Below are 16,909 nucleotides of genomic sequence, written 5' to 3' on the forward strand. Positions count from 1 at the left end.
AAGTTGGTTGTAGTATTAGTATTTCAAGTATTCGTCCTATAGGAAATGCAATTAAACGAAATGGTTTCGTTTTGGCAGGTAAAAATAATTTTAATGTTCTTAGTAATTTACTAAAAACCTAATAGTTAAACATTTTAGCTTCAATACTTAGTTGCAAAGGTATTGTTTTCACATTAATGTTTTTATTTTTGTGTATGCTCCATGGTGTTTCTTAAATTGCTAACTTTGGATAGTGTAAGATAAATTAATTATTATTTTGTTCCCCTTTGAATCGCAGGTGGCCCCGGTGGTTCCACACACCCTTTCTACATTTAATTACATATTTTCGCATTACAAACTAGTTAAAGTTCTACTAGGCAGTATTAATTGTTATTAACCTAACTTAACCTCACCATTAGTAATAACTAAAAATAATTTTTATCATCATTAAAATCATTTTCACTTTTGTAAATAACATAAATATCACATTTTTTTAAACAACATATTTTGATAACCATAAGACATTTATATCAAAATCCAATAAGTGTTTTAGGCCTGTTTTTTTGGTAAAAACATACTTACCAATTTTTTAATACTAAATAATATTGTATACAAGGAGGTCTCGTGTCTTCGGAAATTCATTATAACTGTAATCAATTAAATCAATTAATAAATAATTTAATTGACAATAAATGGGCTGTTAATCGGTTAATTTTATATTTCTTCAAAAGAATGGTAAAGGTGCGTATCTTATGAACTTTTCTACTTGGGATTAATGAATTAAAAATTTGAAGTGGTCGATAGGGGAATGGGAAATTTATAATGTATACATAATATGTAAAAATTATTTAATAATCAAAAAAATACTTTTTTTAATAGTTTAATTCATAGTCATAATTTGGAGAGGCTAGAGAATAAGATTAGGCTAATTAATGTACATAAAATCTTAAAACTTTGTCATATATACTAAGCCTTTTTTTTTTTGCCAAAATGTATTATGGCCGTAATAGGTTATAACTTCCAAATATTTTAATGAACAATAAGTAATATTAATAATGTAGTTGATGATGAATTAGTCACTTTGCCTGGCTTTCAAAATCCATCTTCAACTTCGTCTATTCTTGGAATGAGTCATTATTGATTATTCATACACAAATGTATACATTTGATACTTTCATAAAGATGACCTATTTTTTTCTGCAATGTTATGAGTATATAATCTTTATAGAACTAGATTATATTTAACAAAAACAATAATTTATGGACTTAATATTTTCAGGAGTCACGCATTATAAATGGTACAAGCCTAAATAACATTATCGTTATACTTATAGCGGTAATATTGTTTTTGGTAGTTCTATACTATAAAATAGCAAACCGGAGAAAGACGTCATTGGCAAATCGAATACCTGGTCCAGATGGATTCTTTTTAGTAGGAATGTTACCCGTTTTACTTGGAGGACCTGAAAAATTATTGATAAATATTTTAAACAATGCCAGAAAGTAATTACATATATATTAACGAATTTCTATTACATTGTATTACTATATTAACTATTTCATGTCTTAGCTCTGGCACATAACCGAAAAAAGTGTTACCAAAAATTAATAACGAAAAAAGTTTTTCAGCCCAGTCTGCATCCACGAAAGAGCATTTTCATGTCTCGTTGAATTACCAAATAAATTTAGATTAGTGGTGGAATTATAGATAATGAAATAGTATATGAACTAGCTAGTATCTAAGGTGGCTAGTAAACGTATCAAGTTTCTGGCTAATATTTTAGTGTTATCATATTAACTGGTTTTAAACAATTCATAGGAAATATGATGACCTGTTTATTTATAGAATTTGTATTCACTTATAATTTGATCTTTGTGATTACAACATATCTATTATCTCTAACCTTTTTTCAGATAATAGCGTTACGCTTTTTTCGATTATGTGCCAAGGCAAACCATCCCTATTACCACTCCCAACCCCATTACCACCCCAACCCCATTTAAGCCAGATATTTAACACTACATAATTAGGCAGAAATTGATGTTTTAATATACTAGCTTGTTACTGCTTATTAATATACTATATCATTATCTATAATTCCACCACTACTCTAAATTTATTCGGTACTTCAACGAAACATGAGAAAGCTCATTCGTGGTTGCAGACTCGGCTAAAAAACTTTTTCTATTAATTTGAGAGCAACAATAACTACATAGTATGTTTGTGATATAGATACGAGAATACTTTAATTAAATGGTGATTTTTAGATAGCAATAATTTGTTCTTTGTTTTTGTAATACAGTTATGATCACACTTTATTCAAAGCATGGGTTTTTAATCAATTGTACATATTTTCTAAAACACCTGAAGTCTTAGAAGCAGTTCTTACCAATCCTAACCTGTTCAGCAAATCTAAAGAATATAAGGTGTTAAACGAATCACTTCCGGGCAATGGAATTTTAACTAACAATATGTTCCATGAATGGAAAAAGAACAGGTGAACTTTTTTTGTATTATCTTATATTTATATATTATTATAGAAAAACAATTCTTCAAAATTCGTAAAAAAGAAACAATATAGCGTCAATATGTATACCACATTCTAAAAAATAATGTACACTGTTAATACTTGACTATTAAATTCTCGGAATACAGTTTTTTTACCAATAATTATAATGTTTTCTTTAAAAGTTACCTAATGTCAAATATAATTTTAATTTGGTATGATAAAATGTATAGAAAAATGGTAGCTGCGGGGTTTAAATTTTCAATGCTTAAATCGTTCGTACCAATATTTTACGAGGAAGCAAAATTCTTGGGCAAAATATTGTACGAAAAAAGAGAAATCAATTCAAATGAATGTGAAATAAGCTCTGCAATCGGTATGGCGACTTTGGAGATGATCGGAAGAACCGCTTTCGGTGTAAAATTAAATGCACAAAAAAACGGAAATCATGAGTTTTTTGACAATTTACAAGTCGTCCTAAAGGTATGCTTACTACTTTCAGTGTTTCTTAACCATATTATTTTTAAACCAGGTATGAAACACTAAAATTTAAGATCCAGGGCCAGAAAATTTCTCCGTGCCCCTAGAGAACTTATCAGTAAGAACCAACATTAACACGTTGAGTGCCAATGGTTTTTCTACATAGTGATTAAAATTTGCCATGATACCCAAAATTGAGTCTCACCAAAATACAAAAAAATACGCAGTGAGACCCAAAATTAGGTCTCATCATATATATGTTTTTAAGAGGTGATACCCAGAAACGGGTCTCATTTATCAATATTTTACTGTCGGAATCGAATTCTACAGTGTTGCCACTTCATATTGGTTTTTGTAGAAACTAAATAGCTTATTAACTTTTTTTGCTATGAATTTTTTGATTCAACAAAAGTTTTACTTACGTTCTCAAACATAACCAACTTAAATGTATGGTATTGTTTTTTCACGTACATAATTCATACATTTTATCAATATATGTATCAATAATATGTAAAATATATTTTATTAAAAAAAATTACATATGTTTAATTTATCCTTTTACTTTTTTTTTCTGCTTTATTACTTGCAAATGATTGGAGTGAGTTATTATAAAATTAAATTTTAAATACAATGAAAATTTCTTTTTATTTCTAAAAAATAATATGATCAAGTATTTGAAGTTTTCCAAATTACGTACGTTTGTTTTTAGTGTGAGGTAATTTTGAAGTGTCTTTTTTCTGAACAACAGCTTTTTTGGTAGACTCAAATATATTTTTCATAGCTTAAAGACAACATTGTGTAAAATCTTCATACAACTTTATGGTACTTAGTATTATCTTATATTAGTGTTATGTTCAGGAATTTTACTTTCAGAATCATTCGAAAATATTTACACTATTTACATGACTTGAGGTTACTCCTACTTGGATGTCTTGACTAGTTTGCCAACGTTTCGGAACACTTGCACGTTACATCTTCAGGGCTGTGGTTTGATGTTGCTCGTACCGCGCTTTCCTGCTGGCTGACTGATTCTCTTCCGTGGGTGTAGCTTATATACCATACCCCCACCGCATTCTCCGCTTCCTCTTGCCGCTGCCAGCTGTTTTCTACGGCCGGCTACCACATGACTGATTTTCATTACCGTTATCAATAGTTTCTTGCTGTATTTCCGGCTCTCTTTATCCCGTTTGGTCTCCGGTTTCCATTCGAAAATAGTTTTTCTTTTGGTAGTCCATTGGGATAAAGAAACGGAGAGCCGGGGCCATACCCCTCCTTGGTTCCCATTAATTTGGTCCTGCAGTGTAAACAAATTATCATTATTCCTAACATACTTTGTAACTAAAATATTCTATGCAGAAGATGTTTTTGAGCTGGCATGTCAACCTTTTGTAATAAAAATTTGTTTTTTAGGCTTGGGAACACCGAATCACATACCCTTGGTTTATGAACAAGAGTCTATTTCAGTTGTCGGCGTTTAAACGTAAACAAGACATAAGTCAAAGAAAAATTTACAAATACATCGATGATTTAGTTCAGAGAATAAATACTGAATTGAAAAATAATAAAAACAGTCAAGGAGAACATAACGAAGAGTGTATGGGCTTTAAATCTAAATCTTTTATTGAAATACTGCTCGAGAATGAACATCAGATGACATTTAACCAAATACGAGATGAAATAATAACTATTATAGGTGGTACGTTTTTATTGAAAAATTGTATTTGAAGAAAATTGGTGACGTGTGTATTATAGTTGGTCTTTTTAAGATTTAGTTCGTACTTTTATTACTTATAACAGTGTTTAAACGTTTGAAAAAAGTGAAAAATCTAGGGCGGGGATTGAACTCAATTATTTATTTATGTTGTTAATCGTGCATAGAAAACCCGATTATTAATTTGATCCAATGCCGTAAATTCAACTCAAATAAAACACAATTGACCACGTTCAATTCCCTAACAAATAAACAATGTGTACATATTAAAGCATTCTGACAATTTTTTTAAATTTGGTTTTAGCGGGTCATGACACGACAGCTACAACGAATGCATGTACAATATTTATGTTGGCTACTCATCAGGATGTACAAAATAAAGTAAATTATAATTCGTATTTAGTTTTATTAATTATGCAAAATAAAACATTTTATATATTCATGGTAATTATATATTTTTTATTTCTGCTTATAAATAGGTGTGGGAAGAATTATTGGCAATATTTTCTTCTGGCGACCCAGATCGACAACCTACCTATGAGGATTTACAAAAGATGGATTACTTGGAACGTGTAATCAAAGAAACTCTGAGACTCTATACCGTTACTCCCTTGTTTGCCAGAAAAGTCGAAAAGGAAACAATGATTGGAGGCTATTTAATCCCGGAAGGTACGGCCGTAGACTAATTTGTTTGATAGGTTGTCACATTTGGTGCTTAAATTTACTAATACAATTTATTTTTAAAAATATCTACAGGGTCAACGTTCATGATATACACTCAGCTTTTACACTTAAATGCAAATTTTTACCCGGAACCAGAAAAGTTTAATCCAGACAACTTCTTGCCCGAAGCATGTCGCAGTCGCCATCCGTATTCGTTCATTGCCTTTAGTGGCGGTTACAGGAATTGCGTTGGTAGCAAATATGCAATGCTTCAAATGAAAACTGTCATCTCAACACTAGTCCGGTCCTATCGTTTTTACCCGTCGGATAAATGTCCCAATCCTGAAAATCTTCGTTTAAAGTATACGATGACACAGAAGTTTGTCGACGGGTGTTACGTTAAAATAGAAGCGAGAACATAATCAATTAATGTAGCATGGTTTTGAACCAATATGATTACTTCTTATTCAAATAAGGGTTTCATCTGGATAATTGTGTTATCATATTTTTTGGATTTTAGATACATCGGTGTTGGTTAACAAAAATAATATCTATATTTAATAACTAATGACAAATTGTTGGTGTTGTCGCGTCTCAATGTATTTTCTACAAACTGTTTAAGCTGTCTATATAAATGTTTCCTTCGTTTTTAGTCATAATTTATCCGTTCAATTAATAAATTCTTTATATAAACATCTTTATTTAGTATAAGTAGAGTAGTATAAGTGAATAGAAAGTAATACTCTCTGAAATATTCAAAATATCATGGTACTTTTGTATGACTAATAATAATTATAATTATAAATTATAAGGCATGTGATGTTACGTGTAGATGACTTTATCTATATTTGTATAAGTACATTAGTAGATGAAAAAAACGTGGTTCTTTTGTTGAAATGATAATTCTGCTATGCATAGCCCTAACGTTAAAATTTGTTGTGATTGTGTAGTTTTGTGTAATAAAACAAACATATCGGTGTACCTCTGTCTGCTCTTTAAAACTGTCCAAGCTCATTTTTAAATATGTTGTATTATTTATTTTCGTTAACTTTCAAGAAAATAAGTGTATCCTCAAAATATAATTTTATCAACATTTTGTTGACGTTCAAGTGCCAATTTGGCGTATTTATAAGTATAGTTCTATTGTGGACAAACAATTTTATATTTTCATCTATTTTGATTTTAAAGATATATATTTTTTTCCCATAAAAGCATAAAAAATAACTTTGCCTTCAAAGTTATAGTATGAAATTAGTTTAGTACTAGTTAAGTAAAATGAAGTTAAGGTTAAAACTATTTAAACCTTAGAGGTGAAATAACTTTGAAAGTGGATAAATCAATAAACAGGATATCTTTCTATGGATATTTTTTAAAGATGTCAGTACAGCATAAAATATAATATAATAAAAGAAACGAGATTTGAGGTTGTTGGTTTACCTAAATATCAATACAACCAACTGTTTCGAAGCAGAAAATGACTTATTTATTAATGTATATTTAAATACTGTTAAAATTGAACATTACCTGATCTTTTATTGTTTCCATAAAACCTATATGTAAATGCCACAAAAGCTCAAAAATGTTTTGGTATGTAAAATTTACAGTTACATAATTTTCAGCAATGTCCATATAGATTTATTCAATTATACATTATTAAATTATGTATATTTTTGGGATAATAGTTATAATAAATGTAAAATTTAAAAAAACGTTAAAATATCTCACAATCCATTGCTATACCTTAGGAATACTAATAGCTAAGAGACATGTTAATCTAATTCTAAAGGTATAAATACTATTTAACCCTACACAATTTATCAATAGAACTATTTTTCTTACACAAATACTAGTGTATGCGACTTATGAATAAGTTTCTTGATATCAAATACTTATTCTTGAAAAACGTATTACCTTATATATACAAATTTCAGTTAATTAATGTCAATATCTGCGAGGAAAAATCAGTGCAACATTAATTTACGCCGTACTTGGAAAGCTCAAAAATATTTTAGTTATATAGCTTTTAATTATACCACTAAACTTCCATTTGACTACCAATTTATTGGCTTTGTAAGTTGAAATGGGATATTAGGCGGTTTATATATTGATGTGACCGTACAATTTGTAACTTCTACTGTGAGAATTTCTATGTTGTTGATTTCTATATGACTTGTTGAGAGGATCTTTAGATTATAACTAACAAATATCATACTTCTATACTTCTTATGTGGTCTCTCAATTGCCACCTTCATTCCCCTTATCTTCGGACGGATGTTTGATGAAAAATTATATTATAAATATTTACAAGTCTTAAGTGGTCGGCATTGAAGAACAAGGGCTTAGATTGAGAGTGAAAAAGAGTTTACAAAAATCCAAAAAATGTAGACACCCTCCAAAGTGTTGTTCAAAGTAGGCCACTGAAAGTGCATGTATCTTATATACCTATTTTATACTAGTTTTCAGAAATGTTTTGGAATGATACGTCCAACTGGGCCAACGTTTTTCCATATATACTGTGTACTTGTATTCAGTGTTAAAGCCTCCGAAATCTGGAAACTGTTCGAATCTGGACGTTTATGTATTTTCTTAACCAATATAATAAAGAAACTATGCGTAACAGCAGTATTATGACTACACCGTCGTTAGCTCAAAAATATCTTTGGCATAGAATATTTTAGTTACAAAGTATGCCAGGAATAGTGATAATTTGTTTACACTACAGGTCGTATTAATAGGGACCGAGGAAGGCTATGGCCCGGGACCCACATCGAACCACAGCCCTAAAGATGTAACGTGCAAGTGTTTATTTTATTTGTTTATTTATTGTCAATAAAATTCTTTATTGATTGATTTAATTGATTACAGTTATGATGAATTTCCGAAGATACGAGACCTCCTTGTATATAATATTATTTAGAATTAAAAAATTGGTAAGTATGTTTTTACCAAAAAAACCGGCCTAAAACTCTTATTGGATTTTGATATAAATGTCTTTTGGTTATCGAAATATGTTGTTTAAAAAAATGTAATATTTATGTTATATACAAAAGTGAAAATGATTTAATGATGATAAAAATTATTTTTAGTAATTACTAGTAGAACTTTAACTAGTTTGTAAGGCAAAAATATGTAATTAAATGTAGAAAGGGTGTGTGGAACCAAATGATAATTAATTTATCTTACACTATACTAAGTAAGCAACTTAAGAAACACCATGGAGCATACACAAAAATAAAAACATTAATGTGAAAACAATACCTTTGCAACTAAGTATTGAAGCTAAAATGTTTAACGATTAGGTTATTAGTAAATTACTAAGAACATTAAAAATGATTTTTACCTGCCAAAACGAAACCATTTCGTTTAATTGCATTTTCTATAGGACGAATACTTGAAATACTAATACTGCAACCAACTTTTAGAAACTATACAGAAAGACTAACTAGGTTTTTCATTATTCTAAAATGTATAATCTCACGCGCACTCTTACTACTACTTAGAACAAATAAATAGTATGAAGTTTACAAAAGAACATTGTTGTAATTCACAATTACGTTCTTAAGCTATGGGAAACTCATATTTTAATTAAAATATAATTTTTTAATATATATACTTTAAGCTACTATTTAATATTTTTATAGCGTTGAATTAATAATATTTTACCTACTAAAAAGAAACAATTTCATTTAATTAAATTTAAGTAGGAAGTACGATTATTCAATAATTATTCAATATTTTGCATTATATGAAATAAAGCCCGCATAATTAGGTCGTAATAATAAGGGTGTTACTGCATATATATATATTTATATATATATATATATATATATACAAATCAATGTAAAGAAAATAATGTGGTTTAAATTGCATTATTCGGGGTTATGTAACCTACCCGACATAATTTATTTATTATTTATTTTGGTATAATAATAACCTAGGGATTGCATACCTTATAATTTAATAAAATTTAGTTTTAACAATCCTATAATTTCTATGGTGGAATACGAGATTTAAAAATATAGCTATATACATATGAAACATTTTTTTTATAACAATACCGCTTTTTATAAAAGTTAATTATTTTACCAACGTTTCTATGACCCATGGAGATTTTTTTGTAGAAATATAGCATAATACATGTATATTTTTAATATTCTACAGAACTATTGCTTTTATAATAATTTTCTAGTGAATAAAAAAATAATTGTTCTCGGGTCCATATGAAAAAGCGTTAAATTGGTGTTTTATTTTGCATGATTTCAAGTGCACAGGTGTGTTTTTTTTTTATTATTAACTTGCTAATATTTGTATGATATATAGAGGGACCATTCGAGTAAATCGGTTAGGGAATTTTTTATTCTAAAATATCACTTTTTCAGGTTGGCCTAAAATTAAAAAAAAAAGTATAATATTACATTTTTTATATCATATTTTTCAAATGAACTTTCAGTTGATTTATGATTATCTTACTGGATGTAAACTTAACCGAAATTAGCGTGAAATGTAAATAATATTAAATCTTTCTAAATTTGAAGCCGTCTTAGACCCGGCCGGTGGAAATAACGAACGTTAGACCTAAAAGAAATAAAACACCCTGACTTTAAAATCCTAAATTATTGGAATTTGTTTTCAAGTTTTAATAAATGAGTAATCATTAAAAAAAAAACATTTTAAACTTTATTCCTTTATCGTATTCCTATTCATGCTGTGTACTGATATTTTTAATTGTCCATGGAAAGGTATAATATTTACTGATTTTACCACTTCAAAATTATTAGGCATTTAAGTTTGAATTAGTTATAACTTTTACTTATAACTGTTCAACTGTTTTATAACTGTTTTTCAACGATGTTATGAGTATATAATCTTTATAGAACTAGATTATATTTAACAAAAACAATAATTTATGGACTTAATATTTTCAGGAGTCACGCATTATAAATGGTGCAAGCCTAAATAACATTATCGTTATACTTATAGCGGTAATATTGTTTTTGGTAGTTCTATACTATAAAATAGTAAACCAAAGAAAGACGTCATTGGCAAATCGAATACCCGGTCCAGATGGATTCTTTTTCTTGGGAATGTTACCCGTTTTACTTGGAGGACCTGAAAAACTATTGACGAATATTTTAAACATTGCCAGAAAGTAATTACATATATTCACGAATTTCTATTACATTGTATTACTATATTAACTATTTCATGTCTTAGCTCTGGCACATAACCGAAAAAAGTGTTACCAAAAATTAATAACGAAAAAAGTTTTTCAGCCGAGTCGGCAACCACGAAAGAGCATGTTCATGTCTCGTTAAATTACCAAATAAATTTAGATTAGTGATTGAATTATAGATAATGAAATAGTATATTAACATACTAGTATCTAAGATGGCTAGTAAACGTATCAAGTTTCTGGCTAATATTTTAGTGTTATCATAATAACTGGTTTTAAACAATTCATAGGAAATATTATGACCTGTTTATTTATTGAATTTGTGTTCACTTATAAATTGATCTTTGTGATTACAACATATCTATTATCTATATTGTCTTATCAGATAATAGCGTTACGCTTTTTTCGATTTTGTGCCAAGGCAAACCATCCCCATTCCCATCCCTATTACCACTCCCAACCCCATTACCACCCCAACCCCATTTAAGCCAGATATAAAACACTACATAATTAGGCAGAAATTGATGTTTTAATATACTAGCTTGTTACTGCTTCTTAATATACTATATCATTATCTATATATCCACCACTACTCTATATTTATTCGGTACTTCAACGAAACATGAAAAAGCTCATTCGTGGTTGCAGACTCGGCTAAAAAACTTTTTCTATTAATTTGAGAGCAACAATACCTACATAGTGTCTATGTGATATAGATACGAGAATACTTTAATTAAATGGTGATTTCTAGATAGCAATAATTTGTTCTTTGTCTTTGTAATACAGTTACGAGAACACTTTATTCAAAGCATGGGTTTTTAATCGATTGTACATATTTTCTAAAACACCTGAGGTTGTAGAAGCAGTTCTTACCAATCCTAACCTTTTCAACAAATCTAAAGAATATAACGTGTTTAGCGAATCAATTATGGGCAATGGATTATTTTTAAACAAGAAGTTTCATGAATGGAAAATGAACAGGTAAATTGTTCAGAGTTATTTTATATTTATTTATCATTAAACTTATAATAAAAATAATATAGCGTCAATATGTATACCACATTCTAAAAAATAATGTACACAATTAATACTTGACTTTTAAATTCTAGGAATTCATTTTTTTTACCAATAATTATAATGTTTTCTTTAAATGTTATCTAATATCAAATATAATTTTAATTTGGTATGATAAAATGTATAGAAAAATGGTAGCTGCGGGGTTTAAATTTTCAATGCTTAAATCGTTCGTACCAAAATTCTTTAGCAAAATATTGTACAAAAAAAGAGAAATCAACTCAAATGAATGTGAAATAAGCTCTGCATTCGGTTCGGCGACTTTGGAGATGATCGGAAGAACCGCTTTGGATGTAAAGTTGAATGCACAGAAAAACGACAATCATGAGTTTTTGGAGAATTTACAAGTCATCCTAAAGGTATACTTACTACTTTTAGTGTTGCTTAACCAATATTTTTTAAACCAGATGCGGAACACTAAAATTTAAGATCCAGAGCCAGTAAATTGTTCGGTGCCCAGCTGTTTTCTACGGCCAAGCCCTTTTGCCTTGGCCGGCTACCACATGACTGATTTTCATTACCGTTATCAATAGTTTCTTGCTGTATTTCCGGCTCTCTTTGTCCCGTTTGGTCTCCGGTTTCCATTCGAAAATAGTTTTTCTTTTGGTAGTCCATTGGGATAATGAAACGGAGGCCCGGCGCCATACCCCTTCTTGGTTCCCATTAATCCGGTCCTGCAGTGTAAACAAATTATCACTATTCCTAACATACTTTGTAGCTAAAATATTCTATGCAGAAGATGTTTTTGAGCTGGCATGTCAACATTTTGTAATACAAATTGATTTTTGTAGGTTTTTGAATATCGAATAACACACCCATGGTTTCTGAACAGGAGTCTGTTTCAGTTTTCGACGTATAAACGTAAACATGACATTAGCCAAAATACAATTTACAATTTCATCGATGATTTAGTTCAGAGAATAAATACTGAATTGAAAAATAATAAAAACAGTCAAGGAGAACATAACGAAGAGTGTATGGGCTTTAAATCTAAATCTTTTATTGAAATACTGCTCGAGAATGAACATCAGATGACATTTAACCAAATACGAGATGAAATAATAACTATTATAAGTGGTACGTTTTTATTGAAAAATTTTATTTGGAGAGAATTGGTGGCGTGTGTATTATAATTGGTCTTGAAAAATTTTTAAGATTTAGTTCGTACTTTTATATACTTATAACAGTGTTTAAACGTTTGAAAAAAGTGAAAAATCTAGGGCGGTGATTAAACTCAATTATTTATTCATGTTGGTAATCGTGAATAGAAAACCCGATTATTAATTTTATCCAATGCCATAAAATAAACTCGAAATTAAGTTTCAAAACACAATTTACCACGTTCAATGCCCTAAAAAATAAACAATGTGTACATATTAAAGCATTATGACTATTTTTTTTTAATTTGGTTTTAGCGGCTCAAGACACAACAGCTTTTACAAATGCATGTGCAATATTTATGTTGGCTCACCATCAGGATATACAAAATAAAGTAAAATATAATTCGTATTTAGTTTTATTAATTATAAAAAATAAAACATTTTATATATTCATGGTAATTATATATTTTTTATTTCTGCTTATAAATAGGTGTTGGAAGAATTACTGGCAATATTTTCTTCTGGCGACCCAGATCGACAACCTACCTATGAGGATTTACAAAAGATGGATTACTTGGAACGTGTAATCAAAGAAGCTCTGAGACTATATACCGTTACTCCCTTGTTGGGCAGAAAAGTCGAAAAGGAAACAATGATTGGAGGCTAATTAATCCCGGAAGGTACGGCCGTAGACAAATTTGTTTGATAGGTTGCCACATTTGGTGCTTAAATTTACTAATACATTTTATTTTTAAAAATATCTACGTTTATAATTTGCACTCAGCTTTTACACTTAAATGCAAATTTATACCCGGAACCAGAAAAGTTTAATCCAGACAACTTCTTGCCCGAAGCATGTCGCAGTCGCCATCCGTATTCGTTCATTGCCTTTAGTGGCGGTTACAGGAATTGCGTTGGTAGCAAATATGCAATGCTTCAAATGAAATCCGTCGTCTCAACACTAGTCCGGTCTATCGTTTTTACCCTTCGGATAAGTGTCCTAAGCCAGAAAATCTTCGTTTAAAGTTTGCGATGACACAGCAGTTTGTCGACGGGTGTTACGTTAAAATAGAAGCGAGAACGTAATCAATTATTGCAGCAGGGTTTTGGACACGAATTATTTACATATTTGGATATGGTTATTTGATTAGTTATGTAATCTTATGGGTTAAGGTTTCGTTATATTTATAGGTTTTAGGTACACCGGAGTTAGTTAACTAAAATAATAACTTTACCTTTATAGCATGTGCCAATTTGTTGGTGCTGTCTAGACTTTTAAATATCTTCCATACATTATTTAAGTGGCGGTCTATATAAATATTTTCCTCTGTTATTTAGATATCGTTTATCTGTTAGTTGGTATTTTGTATACTTTGTGAAAAAATTTTAGTAGAGAAAACTGGTTAATCTTAACTTACCATTAATTAATGAATTTGGTAAAATTCATTACATTTTCAGCAGACACTTATTAAATATTTTAATTATCACTTATAATAAACTTTTATTCAAACAGAGACCTTTATCTAACGGAAGTTTAAAACCATAGCAAACTTGTAACAATATTTAACAACTTATGGATAGTTACAACTAACAAACTGTATTTATATGTGCTACAAACACCATTTGTCTTTTACATTTATATTACACCAAAACTAAATAAATTAACCCTAAGCAACATAGTTTTTAACGCTACCTAGTATTAGACTAAAATTAAAAAAAACAAAAACTTTTTAACCAAAAAATTTGAATTTAAATACACAGCAATGACATTTGCCATATTACAATTTAATTATTAGAAAATATTCACACATATCTCTTGTTAGATATTTCTGATTGAATGATTTGAAGTCAATACATTTGTATTTTAATAAGTAGTGGACCACATATACTTTCACCCAACTGATTCATTTTTATCTAAAATAATTTTAATTATAAATTAATATTAATATATGTTATAATGTGATATAATTTTTAAAATAGAAGCGAGAACATAATCAATTATTGTACCATGGTTTTGAACCAATATGAATACTTATTATTCAAATAAGGATTTCATCTAGATAATAATGTAATTCTAATTGGTTATCATATTTTTTGGATTTTAGATACATCGGTGTTGGTTAACAAAAATAATATCTATAACTAATAACTAATTACAAATTGTTGGTGTTATCGCGTCTCAATATATTTTCTACAAATTGTTTAAGCTGTCTATATTAATCTTTTCCTTCGTTTTTAGACATAATTTATCCGTTCATTTAATAAATTCTTTATATCAATATCTTTATTTAGTATAAGTAGAGTAGTATAAGTGAATAGAAAGTAGTACTCTTTGAAATATTAAAAATATCATAGTACTTTTGTATGACTAATAATAATTATAATTATAAATTATAAGGCATGTGATGTTACGTGTAGATGACTTTATCTATATTTGTATAAGTACATTAGTAGATGAAAAAACCGTGGTTCTTTTGTTGAAATGATAATTCTGCTATGCATAGCCCTAACGTTAAAATTTGTTGTGATTGTGTAGTTTTGTGGAATAAAACAAACATATCGGTGTACCTCTGTCTGCTCTTTAAAACTGTCCAAGCTCATTTTTAAATATGTTGTATTATTTATTTTCGTTAACTTTCAAGAAAAAAAGTGTATCCTCAAAATATAATTTTATTAACATTTTGTTGACGTTCAAGTGCCAATTTGGCGTATTTATAAGTATAGTTCTATTGTGGACAAACAATTTTATATTTTCATCTATTTTGATTTTAAAGATATATATTTTTTTCCCATAAAAGCATAAAAAATAACTTTGCCTTCAAAGTTATAGTATGAAATTAGTTTAGTACTAGTTAAGTAAAATGAAGTTAAGGTTAAAACTATTAAAACCTTAGAGGTGAAACAACTTTGAAAGTGGATAAATCAATAAAAAGGATATCTTTTTATGGATATTTTTTAAAGATGTCAGTACAGCATAAAATATAATATAATAAAAGAAACGAGATTTGAGGTTGTTGGTTTACCTAAATATCAATACAACCAACTGTTTCGAAGCAGAAAATGACTTATTTATTAATGTATATTTAAATACTGTTAAAATTGAACATTACCTGATCTTTTATTGTTTTCATAAAACCTATATGTAAATGCCACAAAAGCTCAAATATGTTTTGGTATGTAAAATTTACAGCTACATTATTTTCAGCAATGTCTATATACATTTATTCAATTATACATTATAAAATTATGTATATTTGTGAGATAATAATTATAATAAATGTAAAATTAAAAAAAAACCTTAAAATATCTCACAATCCATTGCTATACCTTAGGAATACTAATAGCTAAGAGACATGTTAATCTAGTTTTAATGGTATAAATAATATTTAACCCTATACAATTTATCAATAGAACTATTATTCTTACACAAATACTAGTGTATGCGACTTATGAATAAGTTTCTTGATATCAAATACTTATTCTTGAAAAACGTATTACCTTATATATACAAATTTCAGTTAATAAATGAGACTCAATATCGTTACCCTGCGAGGAAAATCAGTGCAACATTAATTTATGCCGTACTTGGAAAGCTCAAAAATGTTTTAGTCATATAGCTTTTAATTATACCACTAAACTTCCATTTGACTACCAATTTATTGGCTTTGTAAGTTTAAATGGGATATTAGGTGGTTTATATATTGATGTGACCGTACAATTTGTAACTTCTACTGTGATAATTTTTATGTTGTTGATTTCTGTATGACTTGTTGAGAGGATCTTTAGATTATAACTAACAAATATCATACTTCCATACTTCTTATGAGGTCTCTCAATTGCCAGCTTTATTCCCCTTATCTTCGGACGGATGTTTGATGAAAAATTATATTATAAATATTTACAAGTAAGTTTTAAGTGGTCGGCATTGAAGAACAAGGGCTTAGATTGAGAGTGAAAAAGAGTTTACAAAAATCCAAAAAATGTAGACACCCTCCAAAGTGTTGTTCAAAGTAGGCCACTGAAAGTGCATGTATCTTATATACCTATTTTATACTAGTTTTCAGAAATGTTTTGGAATGATACGTCCAACTGGGCCAACGTTTTTCCATATATACTGTATACTTGTATTCTGTGTTAAAGCCTCCGAAATCTGGAAACTGTTCGATTCTGGAAGTTTATGTATTTTCTTAACCAATATAATAGAGAAACTATGCGTAACAGC

The 16,909-nt window shown here is 28.9% G+C and overlaps 3 protein-coding genes across 3 annotated transcripts in view; 2 read left to right on the forward strand and 1 right to left on the reverse strand.

The window, feature by feature from the left end:
- Positions 1–1,400: 1,400 nt before the first annotated feature.
- Positions 1,401–5,906, forward strand: LOC126847966 (cytochrome P450 4C1-like). The gene is made up of 7 exons (XM_050588429.1): positions 1,401–1,482; positions 2,283–2,477; positions 2,720–2,969; positions 4,377–4,662; positions 4,982–5,058; positions 5,157–5,346; positions 5,434–5,906. Exons 1-7 carry the CDS (start codon positions 1,418–1,420, stop codon positions 5,760–5,762), a joined length of 1,392 nt encoding a protein of 463 aa, XP_050444386.1. The 5' UTR covers positions 1,401–1,417; the 3' UTR covers positions 5,763–5,906.
- A 5,950-nt stretch (positions 5,907–11,856) lies between these two features.
- On the forward strand, positions 11,857–13,354 carry LOC126847943 (cytochrome P450 4C1-like). Its single transcript, XM_050588386.1, has 4 exons — positions 11,857–11,946; positions 12,379–12,664; positions 13,003–13,079; positions 13,178–13,354. Exons 1-4 carry the CDS (start codon positions 11,857–11,859, stop codon positions 13,352–13,354), a joined length of 630 nt encoding a protein of 209 aa, XP_050444343.1.
- Positions 13,355–14,565: 1,211 nt separating this feature from the next.
- The window catches only part of LOC126847962 (cytochrome P450 4C1-like), a 41,357-nt gene continuing 39,013 nt past the window's right edge, over positions 14,566–16,909 (reverse strand). Inside the window, exon 9 of the transcript XR_007687172.1 lies at positions 14,566–14,601. The gene's annotated coding sequence lies outside the window, so the exon portion shown is untranslated. The remainder of the gene's footprint in view (positions 14,602–16,909) is intronic.

The sequence above is a fragment of the Adelges cooleyi genome, unplaced genomic scaffold (genome assembly GCF_023614345.1).
Source record: "Adelges cooleyi isolate 19-005CV unplaced genomic scaffold, UGA_ACOO_1.1 ACOO_flye_CR_arks_rails_tigmint_CR_PRNA_14, whole genome shotgun sequence".
NCBI lineage: Eukaryota > Metazoa > Arthropoda > Insecta > Hemiptera > Adelgidae > Adelges > Adelges cooleyi.

Bases quoted from the DNA above. Each gene is read 5' to 3' on its own strand.
- LOC126847966 (XM_050588429.1), top strand. From the start codon at position 1,418: ATGTTACCCGTTTTACTTGGAGGACCTGAAAAATTATTGATAAATATT. The intron at 1,483-2,282 runs GTAATTACATAT...TTTGTAATACAG, and splicing joins ATTTTAAACAATGCCAGAAA to TTATGATCACACTTTATTCA. The intron at 2,970-4,376 runs GTATGCTTACTA...TTTGTTTTTTAG, and splicing joins ATTTACAAGTCGTCCTAAAG to GCTTGGGAACACCGAATCAC.
- LOC126847943 (XM_050588386.1), top strand. From the start codon at position 11,857: ATGATCGGAAGAACCGCTTTGGATGTAAAGTTGAATGCACAGAAAAAC. The intron at 11,947-12,378 runs GTATACTTACTA...TGATTTTTGTAG, and splicing joins ATTTACAAGTCATCCTAAAG to GTTTTTGAATATCGAATAAC. The intron at 12,665-13,002 runs GTACGTTTTTAT...ATTTGGTTTTAG, and splicing joins AATAATAACTATTATAAGTG to CGGCTCAAGACACAACAGCT.